This window comes from Battus philenor, unplaced genomic scaffold, assembly GCF_028537555.1.
Source record: "Battus philenor isolate CCGP_79_NKW_IND1 unplaced genomic scaffold, ilBatPhil1.0.hap1 SCAF_3, whole genome shotgun sequence".
NCBI classification, from domain to species: domain Eukaryota; kingdom Metazoa; phylum Arthropoda; class Insecta; order Lepidoptera; family Papilionidae; genus Battus; species Battus philenor.
The window spans coordinates 15,964,959-15,978,059 of NW_027181693.1; the positions used below are offsets into that span (position 1 = coordinate 15,964,959).

The 13,101-nt window shown below is 32.4% G+C and overlaps 1 protein-coding gene across 1 annotated transcript in view; it reads right to left on the minus strand.

Moving 5' to 3' along the window:
- The window catches only part of LOC137926609 (transmembrane protein 205), a 49,090-nt gene extending 39,156 nt beyond the window's left edge, over positions 1 to 9,934 (minus strand). The window contains exon 1 of the mRNA XM_068770275.1: positions 9,640 to 9,934. Coding sequence (XP_068626376.1) covers positions 9,640 to 9,893 — 254 coding nt within the window. The 5' untranslated portion in view covers positions 9,894 to 9,934. The remainder of the gene's footprint in view (positions 1 to 9,639) is intronic.
- Positions 9,935 to 13,101: the final 3,167 nt, after the last annotated feature.

Here is a 13,101-nt window from a genome sequence, read left to right on the forward strand (position 1 = left end):
TATGCTCGGAATATTTTAACGTGGTATAATCAGGAATGAGGATATCCGTAGACGAAAGAAAGCAGATTAAAAGAAGTGGCAGTGATGAACTAAGCCAACAGATGGCGCTGGGTAGGTCGGCACACAGATTAAACATACTACCATGTTAAGTTCGCAAACACAAGATATATGTTACCCCAGCCTTGGACGTCCTGTGGCTAAAATGATGGTGAAGATGATGAAACTACGTTAAAAATAAAAAAGGTAATTATCTCTTGCACATATGATACGGAGTCGACATGGTAGAAAGTTAAAATAAACAAAATGTATGAGACTGAAATATTAATTGCCAATTAAATATTTTAAGAGTTCAACCCTGGCAAATGTTAAAAGAATGCAGTGCAGTAGTCACTATTGTTCGAATGTTGTAATTCACAACGCAATCCAGGTGCGAATTGGTATACAACGTAATTTTTTTTGGTATGGTTTTGAATGATTTCCTTAAGCATATATGATGACTTCTATTTTAGACACTTGAATTTTGACGGCCCAGGCCTGTAGATTGTAACAAGTACATTCAAAAAATTTTCTTCATTGCCGTAACGATGTATTCATAGATCCAAATGCACATTTGACATTCGCTACATTCTTACAGTTATATAAATTTGTATGGATTATTAATCCAATCTCTTACACAGTTCAAATCCTTTTAATCCGTACCAACCGTTTATGTTCTACTTTTATAGAGTAAACAGCCAATGTATGGAACAACCTATTGGCGTCGGGAGTCTTCAAATCAAGAGGGAATAGGTTTTCAGAAAATTTGAATCTTTTCAATCCTGAAAGCATGTTTTTGTTTATATTGTATCATATTCCAGGAATCGTTTCAATTATTTCAATAATTACTTCGGTGTGCAATTACAAGCACCGAGAGAAAAACTTTCCAGAGCATATTTCAATGTAATATTACATCATGCGATCATAAGTGTAATTATTTTTGGATAATTAAAACTCAAATGAAGACTCTTTGCAAGTCGTAATGTAAGCAATTACGAACATTTTTTTGATACAGTGCAATTACGAGGAAAAAATTCATGTTTAAACGTTTTATGTAAATGTGATATATCCAGTGGCGAGTAGTAATAGCCCGGTGGTAGAGAACCGAGGCTTGCGATGGTGGGTTTCGAGTTCGATTCCTCAGGATAAAGTATTTGTATCACACTTTATGCATTAATTATACAAGATTGCCACTACAAACATGTTTCCAGAGAATGAGCAAAGTCGACAGAATATAAACAGTTAAAACTGTTTTATAATCAACAACTATGTTTAATAAACCACGTAAACAGGTTTACATTATTTTCACGCCCCACATAAGATTGTTTATTGTTGAATTGCATCCGTTCCAATTTATAAGTCAACCATTGTGATTTATCGAAATTCAAGATGGCCGATGACGTAGGCGCTTTGGCAAATAGCCTATGCCTGAAATAAATACTTTGATTCAACGATCCTTTGCTTATTTGATAAACAAAAGTAAATTTCCTATGATCGATAGAGACTTTGATCTAAATAGGAGTCGTGTTAGTGGAAATAATAGTTGGATATACTAATGAAGGAACCTTGAAATGTTGGCTTGTAATGGAATTTACTATTATAACGGCTATATATTATTAGTGTGCGACGACAACTAATTGAAGCAGACTCCATAGATTCTTAGCATATCATCTTTATTTCAGCTGTAAGACGTTCACTACTTAACAAAAGCCTCCATCATATATTTAAAAAAAAAACAGTTATAAGCGGCTTGCATCTAGCGTCTTTGGACGAGGTAGCCTGTTTATTTTGTGGGTAACCATTATATCCTGCACTTTCCGGTCTTATGTCTCCATTTCTGGACTTTAAGGCTATAGCGAGCATACGTCAGGTGTTTTATGTGTCTCGTCTACTGGTGCCTAAATTTAAGTAATCTAAGTTATGTCGATTTCTTTAGTTCATCTAGACAAATACCTGCTCTGTCGATTCCTCTTTAAGTGACTGAAGGCTCGGCTATAAGACCATTAGCGAATGATTTAAGATAAATCTGATAGTAGCTATGAATATTTAGTTAAAAAGATTTTAACATATCCTTTTTAACTTTGTCTTCCTATCGAATTGGCAATTTGAAGCTTATATATAATTTGATCGACCTTCTTGTAATGTTATTGAACAAGCGTTTGATTTATTTGATCATAAGTACGCGAGGTCGGACATGTTAAACTTATGTAAACAATAAACTTAGTTGTTAAGTGACTTTAGTAAGTTTACACATAGTATAAATAAGTGTTACTTAATTGAAGTTATGTTTAAAGAAACAAAATTTTAACGTTGACGATAAAAAAAAGAGCATAGGCATATTGATGATGCCTAGGGAATATGGCGTTGGAAAAGAATGTAGTAGATATTGCAGATATTGTATAGATATTGCAGTTCTTGTAGTGGATTGTGAGAAGGCCCGTGCAAAAACTGCCGTACCAAAAGCATAAGCGAAGAAAGCACGTTGTTGTACAGTGGCATTGCCTTCCGGCATGCAAATTGAGACCTTCATAAAAATATCCTTTCTAAATAGTTCTTACAGTCACCCTATAGGAAGTGAAAGGGTTTCCGGTGGACTATGATCTTTACACAGCGATATATCAACCCCTGTTCCGCCCGTAGCCGGAAATGGCGGACATTGCACAGATAAAAAATGGACGGTATAGATAATGTCAAAAAAAAATTGATACGTCTATGAAATATTTCCCGAAGCTATCGTATATAACCACGGTTTCCATAAAAAAATAAGTTCTATGTATTAATAAGAAAAATTTAGTTATAATTGGAATTGATTATCGTCGTTTCACCTAGTGGGGTGCTTATGTCGCGTCTACTTGCTAGTGGTAGCGACTTGAAACTTTTCGACATCTAATTATATATGTTACAGCGAAGCTCTTCGATTGGAGCTTTCTCCATTGTTCTGCGAGTGCACATTAGTCTGCTTATATGTCACGTCGTATATGATGACGTCTCTCGCCAGTCTTTCTGATGATCTTGGAGGAAAGCCTATGCTTTACTTAGTTGTCTTTCAGTTGATATAATAACAAAAGTTGGAATTTGCATTATTATTATTTCTTATTTCTTAACAATTTTTTCACGTGAATTTTTTTTAAAATTTTGTCTTCGTCTTCCATAGTTCAAAATATCTTTTTTTCTTCCTTCTATCGTTCATAATTCCATCTTCCTTTCTCAATGATTTCATACCTTTCATCCATCCTCAAACACTTCAGTTGTATTTTCTATTGCAGTATCACAGCTTTATTTAGTTTATTTATTTTTTTCATCTACATCAATTTGTTTCACAGATGTTTACATTTTTTATTTTAATTTCAATTTTAATTATTATTACTTACATTACATTGCAAATATTTTGAAATTAACATGTATATTTTATAAGATGTTTTTAAGCTTCTCATTGTTGATTATTTTTCAATTCGTTATCGAAGATATTCGATGTTTCTTGACAATATCTCGGTCGCTATTGATGGATTGACTACGTAAGTTATTTTTCATCTAGATGTTTTCGATAAACGCTTATAAAGTTCAACGAAACCAACTAAAGTATCAATAATACGTCTTTCCCTTTTACTGCGAATCTATATAATATACAGGGTGATTGGTTACAAGTGTGAAAGCTATAAAGGATGTAGATTTGCTGTTAACAGTTTCGTAATTAATAAATGATGTATTAATATTAATAATTGTTTACTATTTTCACCGCAAACATTGTGTTGTCAAAAATAGGCCCGTAACAATCCAATAGAAAAAAATAAATTAATGTAACATGTTTCGGACGTATTTTTTTAAACAACCTTTAAAGATTTTTGCTGTCAGATGAATTTATACATTCATCCTTTTAATTATTTTACATCTATAACTAATTACCCTGTATTAAAGTCATTACGGTTAACGACAATTGTCAAAAATATATCGACTTTTGGAAAGAGACAATCGGCTAATTTCGGATTCGTAGAGCATTGTCTCTGTCCCACACTACCTATTTAAAGTTTTGTCAGTCGTGCGACAGTGATAGGGCTCTACTGTAAGTTTGTTTGCACTATGCAAAATAAGTAAGACAAGAACCAATATTTAGCCACTTCTGCACATGCAGCACCAAAACGTGTCGAGTAATTTGGTGGTGGCGGTTGTGTGATTCGCATTGTTTGCCGCATATGCATTTATCAGCGGGCGGTGCACTTTATTGCACGACTACCACTGCATGTGCGGAAGTGGCTAAATATTGGTCCTTGTCTTACTTATGATTGACTTCCGCGAGGTAACGCCTGATTCCATTAAACACTATGCAAAAGGTAATCTAGTTCACAGACCCTTCCACCCCGTTATCTCAGTACCGACGAAACTGTAAAAGCCTTAGGGCTAACAGCATTTACATCATTAGAGAAAAAGCAAGCAAAAAATAAGTAAATAAGTGTGTACTCAACGAGTGCTTGTCAAGTGGGTTGCTATAAGTGACTGCAAATTATCAAATGCATTCAAAGAAATTAAACCGAAACTTTAAGTGTGTCGTAAATTACGAGGAAAATGTATTTCATAAAGCTTGTGCAATCGGATGGACTCCGCAAAACGGCATTTGAAAGTATTGTTACATTTACAATAAATATAAAGTTATGTAAAAACAAGAGCGAAGATAATGCACGTAACAGTTAAATTCTAAATAGATCCTTTGCAATATAAAAAATACCACATATTTCAGTGAAATGTTTTGATACTTGAATTTATAACACACTAAAATATTAAAGTATCAAAACCAAGCGAGGATGTACAGAAATCTACATATAAAAAAGGACTCTAAATAACATTCAAGTAACTAGTAAAATTTGAGCAGTGGTAGCCCGTAGGTCGCGAGTTTTATTCTCGAAATGCAATTTATTTAATTCACACTTTGTGCATTAATTATATAGTATTGCTTCTGCTCACAAACAAATTACCAGAGGATGCTCAGCAGTGTCCTCTGCGTACCATAATACCACACTGCGATCGCCAACCCGCCTCCCATAGATCTCTCATAGATCTCCCGCTCTCTATAGATATCTTTGAGGGCGGCCTATGTCTTGCAATGGAGTTTAAATTTATCGACCGAAATGACGACATATTTAAACGGTTTTATTTAGTTCGACCCGTACGGAATTTATTTGGATCAAAATTAGAAATTGAAATTTAAGCACCTTCCCGTTGTCAGATTAATCTGAAATTTGGTACACACATTTAATTTAGCTGACAATACAATATAATAAAACCAATAACATTATAAATCTAAGATGGTCGCCGATGTAAAATGGCGGATTAAATATTTATCCTTAACTCCCTCAATATGGGTATCAAATGAAAGGGCTTCACTAGTAAAACACGATGATTATGTCAAAATTTAAAATTAAAGATGGACGCCGTTCCAATATGGCGGACTAGGTACATATTTTTCCAAAACCACCACAATATGGGTATCAAAAAACCGTTTAACTTAAAAGTTTTTTAAATGCATTTATTTGTGTATATTTTTATTCAAGTTCATTTAATTTTGATTGAGAGCTGTAAACACCGGCTGAGTATTGCCATTATTGATACTTTTGCCTATATTATATCTTTCCTGTAATTATTTAATATCTTCGTTAATTTGTAATTTTCTTGTAGTAATACCTATGCCCTGCAGTGGGAAAGTGGGAAAGGATTTATTAAAAATTTTGTATCTAAGAAAAAGTTTATCCCTCACATCTGTTTTACATTGTCATTCAGGGTCATATATACTTTTGTATTTATAGATTTTATTTTACAATTTTAAATTGTAAAAATGGAATTATTGATTCACTTCGAATTATTTGTAATAAACTAGTCTTAATATTTGCATAACCACAAAAAAATATTATTTATTAATAATTTTACAATATTAATACTATTTGTCTCTTGTATATTTATGCCAATGTAAGCATTCTGAACAAGGATAGTAATGATCTAAGATATTTATAACTTTGCGATTATAAAATTTTACATTTTTTTCATCAACCGGAGGCAGATCGTGTTACGCGAGATATATTGAAGGGCAAAGGAGACTCGCTTACAACTAGCATTATGACACACCCTATATCAGTGTTTCTACAAATCGAAAATATGGCCGAAATGGATTCCTAAATTGAAATTGTAAGTAGTTCGTACGGTAGCTTAAAAATTCTGTCCTAGTCAGATCACGATCGAATCCAGTTAAACCGCGGTCCCGGACCGGAGACCGGAGACCTTGGATATCAGTGCCAACTTGAGCCAATCGACCGCGGAAATCCGTGACTTATTGCTATCACAGTCGTTGAGCACGAGATAAAAAAGGATAAAGTCATTTTTGTAGGGTAGAATTAAAAATAAAATATGTAACATATTTATAATGAACTAATTTTAGAACGAAACCAATGAAAAATTTATTAAAGGAACAGGACTTCGACTTTAAGAGTAGATATCCTTTGACTTCGTGTTATCATTTTTATTAAAAAAATCATTGCTACAAAAATAAAATTTAAATTAAAAAAAAATAGAAATTTTATAACGCTACAGTAGCAATCGATAACTACAATACAGTAAACGTTTACTACACCACAGTTATCTATAACTACAATGGAGTAAACTGTAAATAAGATACAGTAAACGTAAATTTTCCGCGATACGTTGACACCTGTCTATCTATATTCAAATTAGGAAGTATATTGTTTATTGTACCCAGAGAATTATGATTATTATAAAAAAATATCGTTATTTCCTATTAGATACGAGAATTGGATAACTATATGTAATAAGGAGTCTATATTACGGATAAGAATTTGAACTGATACATTGATATTAACGTTTCCTTATATTGATATTGTAAAAGTTCTATTAGAGACATAAATCATCTCAGAGAGGTTAGGCTGCTAAATTACAAATGAAGCTAGCTATTTCTGGCATACAGGTAGATTGTAACATTTTCAAAATACGTATGTATTACTACGTATTAAAATGAATTATTGTTTACCATCTTTGACTTTTACTACCAGCAAATATAAGCCAGTTGCATTTCGACAGAAATAAGAAAATTGATGTAACATTTCAGAATGTTTGTGCTGATAAAAGATTTATACCAGTGTTTACCGTGGATCCCACGCTTTACAAAGGGAAATTTAATTGTTAAATGGGGCAATTTGAAAGCAATCGATACGAGTTTAACTCTTTTGCTTTTATTGTGTTAAATAGGGGAACGTAAGAATTGTAGAAAGGCTAAAGGGTTTGAAAATACAGATATTTATTTACCATTTTAAAATATTTACATCTATAACTAAATACTCTGTCTCAAAAAGTCATATAGTCCATCCAATGTGATCATTTGGGTCACTCACTGTTCATTAGTTTGCAGCTCTTGTTTGTACAGTTTAGTATGAGCCACATGTTAACACAACCATAGAGCCACCAGTATCGTACCGTTTTACTTTTTACAACCAAAGAGTTTTTAATAACATATACGCCAGTTAAGTTGTCTGTTGCTGTTTATCATTTAATTAAAAATATTTTCCAAAGATATTTTAGTTATTCGAACTTAAAAACTTTTTGGTTGTACTATTCGTAACTGGCTGGTTTTCATGATATACATGCATTATAAAAAAAGGAAACTTGTTACGGTTTCGCGCCATTTTTAAATTGTTTTTCTAACTGTCAAAATAGGTGAATAATCAATTGAAGAAATTTGATACTTTTTAAAATTTAAATAGGCACAAATGCAACGCAATAATTTATGTATGTAACGAAACGTCTGACATTTTAAAAATAGAACAAAGTTGGATTATCCGTTTTTAAATCGAATTATCTAGTTGTTACGTACAAGATGACAAAAACTGACGAAATGAGCAGTTGTAGCCTAGCGATAGAGTCCTGAGAGTTGCGATCACATGTCGCTGGTTCGATGCCCCGGGACACAATCTTATATAATTCAAAATTTGTGTGTTAATTATACGGAATTACCACTGCTCTTGCTTGCTTTTGCAGAATATAATAACAATGACGACGAGATATTAAATATTTTATCTAGAACTTTCATATAAAACGAGAAGGAACTTTTTCTCTAACATATGTTATTATATACTATTATGGTGAAGAAATGACCTTATTAATGTCGTCAAATGACGTTGGAGGCAAGCTGTTTCCGAAGAGTTTGTGGTCTATGGGGGAGTCATGTATGATGTGACATCCATCAATCTGAACGGATTCTGCATAGCCTGCACAGTTTTTCTTTGATGTATGTTACTATGTCAGGGTTATTGAACCAAATACCAATAAAACTTTTATGTATCTTTCAATATATAATTAACACAAATAATTTCTCTGTTGAATTAAAGCCTTGGACCTACATAAATAAGTTAAATTCTTTGCTATAGTATACACAGGGTGTTTTTATAACAGTTTATACGAGTTGATATAACAAGCAATTTTGATATAGACAATTTAATATCTATGAAAGTGTTCACAGAATTGACAGATGTCAAGGTGAACAGAAGGCTTAGATACGGTAGCTGATAAATCTCGATTCAGATTAACTTTTTAACCTTGATTCGTATAGCGATGGATAATAGACTTTCACCATTTTTTTATACGTGTACATAACTTTTTTTACCACAGATACACTAAGAATAGATAAATGTCGTACAGAGTATCGCAAGACGAAAATACATAATTACTTTTTTTTTGGTACATGGCCAGAAGTATTACTCGATGACAGATATATTACGCAATAAAAAAAAAAACAAAAATTGTTATAAAGTCGGTAAAATCATTGCCTTTGATAGCACGCTTCAATAGAAACGGAAAAATGTGGAATTTTAATCAACAGCTTACGTAAAAGTCATTAAAAATGAACTGGATGTTTTTCAATGCAAAGTAAATCGATAATAATGCATCTGTTTATATAAACTATGGCATAGTATTTTTATTCTGTGCCAACGTGTTTGGTTTACTAGGATTAATACACTCAATGACTCCTTCAGGAGCATCGACTATTGCTAGGGTATTTTGAAACGAGAGATTTTAGTTCTTTTAGGTGACTTCATGGATGCAAGGAATACTAATAAGGTACCACAGTAACTATACAGAATACATATAAACTTTTACACTTTCTTATCATCATTTGACTACCATTTCGCCTAATGAAAAGCGACGATATAGTCCAAGATGTGCACTCTGCAGATATATATTCAGGTAAAGATTTTTTTATAATTCTCACTTAGATGGAAATGGAATGTTTTAAAATTTTCATTTTAGGTATTTTTTGCACACTTCTGTATTGTCTTTAAATTTCCTATTTCTACTTTCGCACCTCATTTTTAAAACCGTTTTCAATTCTACCACAATCCATGATTTATATTGTATTATACAGTCTAATTTCTTATTTCTACTCTAATGATTTATTTATCTGTTAATGTTTTGTTTAAATTTATTAACAATTAAATTCTTTACTTTGTTTATATTTATTTATCTTTAATATATCCCTATCTATAATGAACAAGTAATGATATATATTGAAATAAAGAAATAGGTATGGGATTTAAAAATAAAGTTACTTACACGAAGGCCTTGGTCTCCTGAAGTTTTATCGTCGCCTGTTTGAAGAGATCGTAAGCAATCTTGGAGTATTGTGTTGAGAGAGCAAGGAGATCAGGTTGGTAGGCGACTTCACGCTGCCGATGTTCATCGTGGGGGTCGGTGCTGATGTTGTGCTTCTTCTTCATCCTTTCCAGGGTCCGGTTCGGCTTCGCCGGTGTCGGTTTAGCCGGCTGCGGTTCAACCGGCGCGACATCGCGAGTACAGACGTTACACATGACGTAGTTTGTGCGTTGCGCGGGCGCAGCTGTGTGAGACTGAGCTCTGTGCGGTCGGAAATATAAGAGTGGGAAATCGTATCCCCACCACCGCGATAAGCGCCACCGCCGGCGCCGTTGATAAGTCCATCCAGTTTCGGACCGGCATTCTAATATGGATTCGAATCGGAACTAGAATAGTAAAGTGCTGGGTCATCAATATGCACCAATAACACCTATTTCTTCATACTTCATGGCGTCTTTACCTTTTCATTTACTTATTTCTCATGAATATATACATCGATATATCATTATAAAATCTATGTACATTATTATAATTTAGTTATCGACTTGTAACTCTTTCTTTGTGCAAATAATTTAGTTTTAAAAATTAATCATTATTATTGATCCTTGTACTTGCCTTGTAAGTTTGTGTCTCATAGAGTAATATATTTTTAATTCCATGTTATCTAACACAAAAAAATAACAATAACATCATTATTTAAATAATAATTACCCGGAAAATTGGTAATTTTAGTGTCAATTTTACAAATAAAAATAATATCGAAGCGAAAATAAATCGCAATGAAAAATAATAGTTTAAAAATGTATTTTATTACATGAGTAATATTCGCATATATGTAAGAAGTCATTATAATTTATATTTCGAATAACTAAATGTTAACATTGAAAACGTCGTCCATATGCATATATAGAAAAAATATATATCGATATTTTGTGTAACTATTTTTTTTGCATTTGCCTACGTTGTGCGGCAAGTCTCGGCTAGTTGGAAAACGATATAGAATTTAAAATATTTTATCAAAGATTCATTTTCCTTCTGTGGTTTAAAAAAAACTGCGTTTTCCTTCTAATAAGAAAACCATTGTTTTTTTTTGTATTCAACAGTATTATTGTCAAAGACGATTTATGCTATCGTCGTTTTAGACCTTTGATACCCACTGCAAGGCACATGTCTCACCCAAAAATATCTATAGGGGAATATACCAAAATCGCCACGCATGGCAGGCGGGTTGGCGATCACAGTGTGCTATTGTAGGATACTACTACTATATTACTAGGATTGTGAGAAGCAATCCTATATAACTAATGCACAAAGTGTTAAATATAAGATTGTAGCCCGGAAATCTAATCCGCGACAAACGATCGAAATTCTCAGTCTTCTACCGCTTGAGTACTTGTCTCTCGTGTTTAGTTGATTTATTTATTACTACATACTATATTACCGCAACATAAAATCTGATATTCCTGTGGATCATTACTCATTCGATCTCGCAGTGAAACTCCGGCCATAGTCATACATATTAATATATAATATGATTAATAAATGACTTATCATAACTATATATATATATATATAGTTATCTTAGTTATATATATATAAATATACATATATATACTCGTATATATAACTAAGTACAAAGACTAAGTACAACCCCTTAAATTGGCTATGACTTTCAACAATCGTAGTGAATACTTTCTGAATCGGGAATGACTTTAAGATATTGCAATCGCGCGACGTCACAATGTTTATCTATACTCAAGACACGAGCCTTTTTATATATCATCTCACATATTCTTACGTATTTTTATGAAAGAAATATTTAAGAAAAATTTAGAGAAATTATTGTACTTTTATCATTTCTGATAGAAAAACTAAAGTCGATGAGAATTTCATGGTGCGATAAACCTATTTGCCTTGCAAATTCATATTAATACTAGATCAGACGGTAAAAGAAATGTTATGATATGATGTGTTTATATTTTGATTTATCATATAAATAATTTGTATTTAATGTAAAATAGTAAAACAAACATTCGGTTAGTTACAATTTCAATTTCAGGCAAACGTAGTAATCGCCAAGTGACTTATGCAAGTTTCTATTAAATTGTCATTGTTTTGGCCGGCTCTTCTGAACAGATCAGCGTTCCGAGTCAGAGATAGCTTCTTCTTCTTCTTTTCGGCTGATGGACTGCAAGGCATATGCCTCCTCCGTCTGGTCCTGCGCTGCTCACATCAAGCTATTTCTCGCGACCAATGCATAATATTATTTGTACCTATTTTCTACAACCATTTTTGGCAGCCATTTTGGTGACCTCTCCTATTTCCTCTGTCTTGGGTACACAGATACTATTTTTTCAAAAAGAAATTAAATACTTATATATTATTATTTATTTTCCATTCCATTTTATCATTCATTCACTCATCTTTTATTCTTTCTAGATTCAATCATTCCTAATCCTTTCATTCATCGTTTGACTTTCATATCCTTCCGATCATAATACCGTAGGTTTTGCTTTATATTTACCTCTTTATTTTTCTTTATTCTCACATTTACATTCGTTAATAATTAAATTTTTACTTTCCTATTTTTTACAATTATCATAGATTTATGTATTTATCTTGACTAGTCTTATTTTACTTTTTGTCTACTTGTTCCTTTTAATGGTCTCTCTATTGACTCTTCTGCAGTACTCTAGACTGCAACCTGGTTGGGAATGTTGGTACTGTCGAGGAAAATACGGAAAGAAACTCTATTTCGAGCATAGCCGTATCCATGATTCAATTTGCACATGAGTCCAAAATTATATTAGTCATCTTCTTATTTTGAAAAATGAAGAGTCACGTTATATTTATAGCACAGATAATAAATCTTTCAATGCGATTTGATAACACACAGATTATAGTTTGTTATTGCGCTAGCAGTCATCGTATTAAGATTTAAAAAGTGTAACAACGATGCACCATTGAATCATACGACGTATTGCTTATAGATATCGTCACGCTCGAATCCCAAATGAGACAGACAGTGTCCTAGAAAGTTTAGATAAACGTTTTAAATAATATAAATGAATGTTATTTATGTGCTGGTCTAAAATTGAATAGTTAAACTATATACATCGCAATCCCCTCCGAATAAAAATATAAGTCCGAAAATTTAACTTTTCAGGAGAGACGAAAAACTAAATATAGTTAAAAACAGTCAAAATATTTATAAGAACATATTTGTATCTATTCTTAGCATGCCAAATAGATGTAAAGTAATTTACTCATATTGTATAATCTTATTTTGTAATTTACCTTGTTTATTTAGAGAAAATAAAAGATAACTTTGCCTATATCCGCCATTTTTAGTTAGAAAATTATGGAAAAAATTGACAAGGTGTATTGGAGCTTGTAGATTGAAAATTTATAAAAAAAAACCTT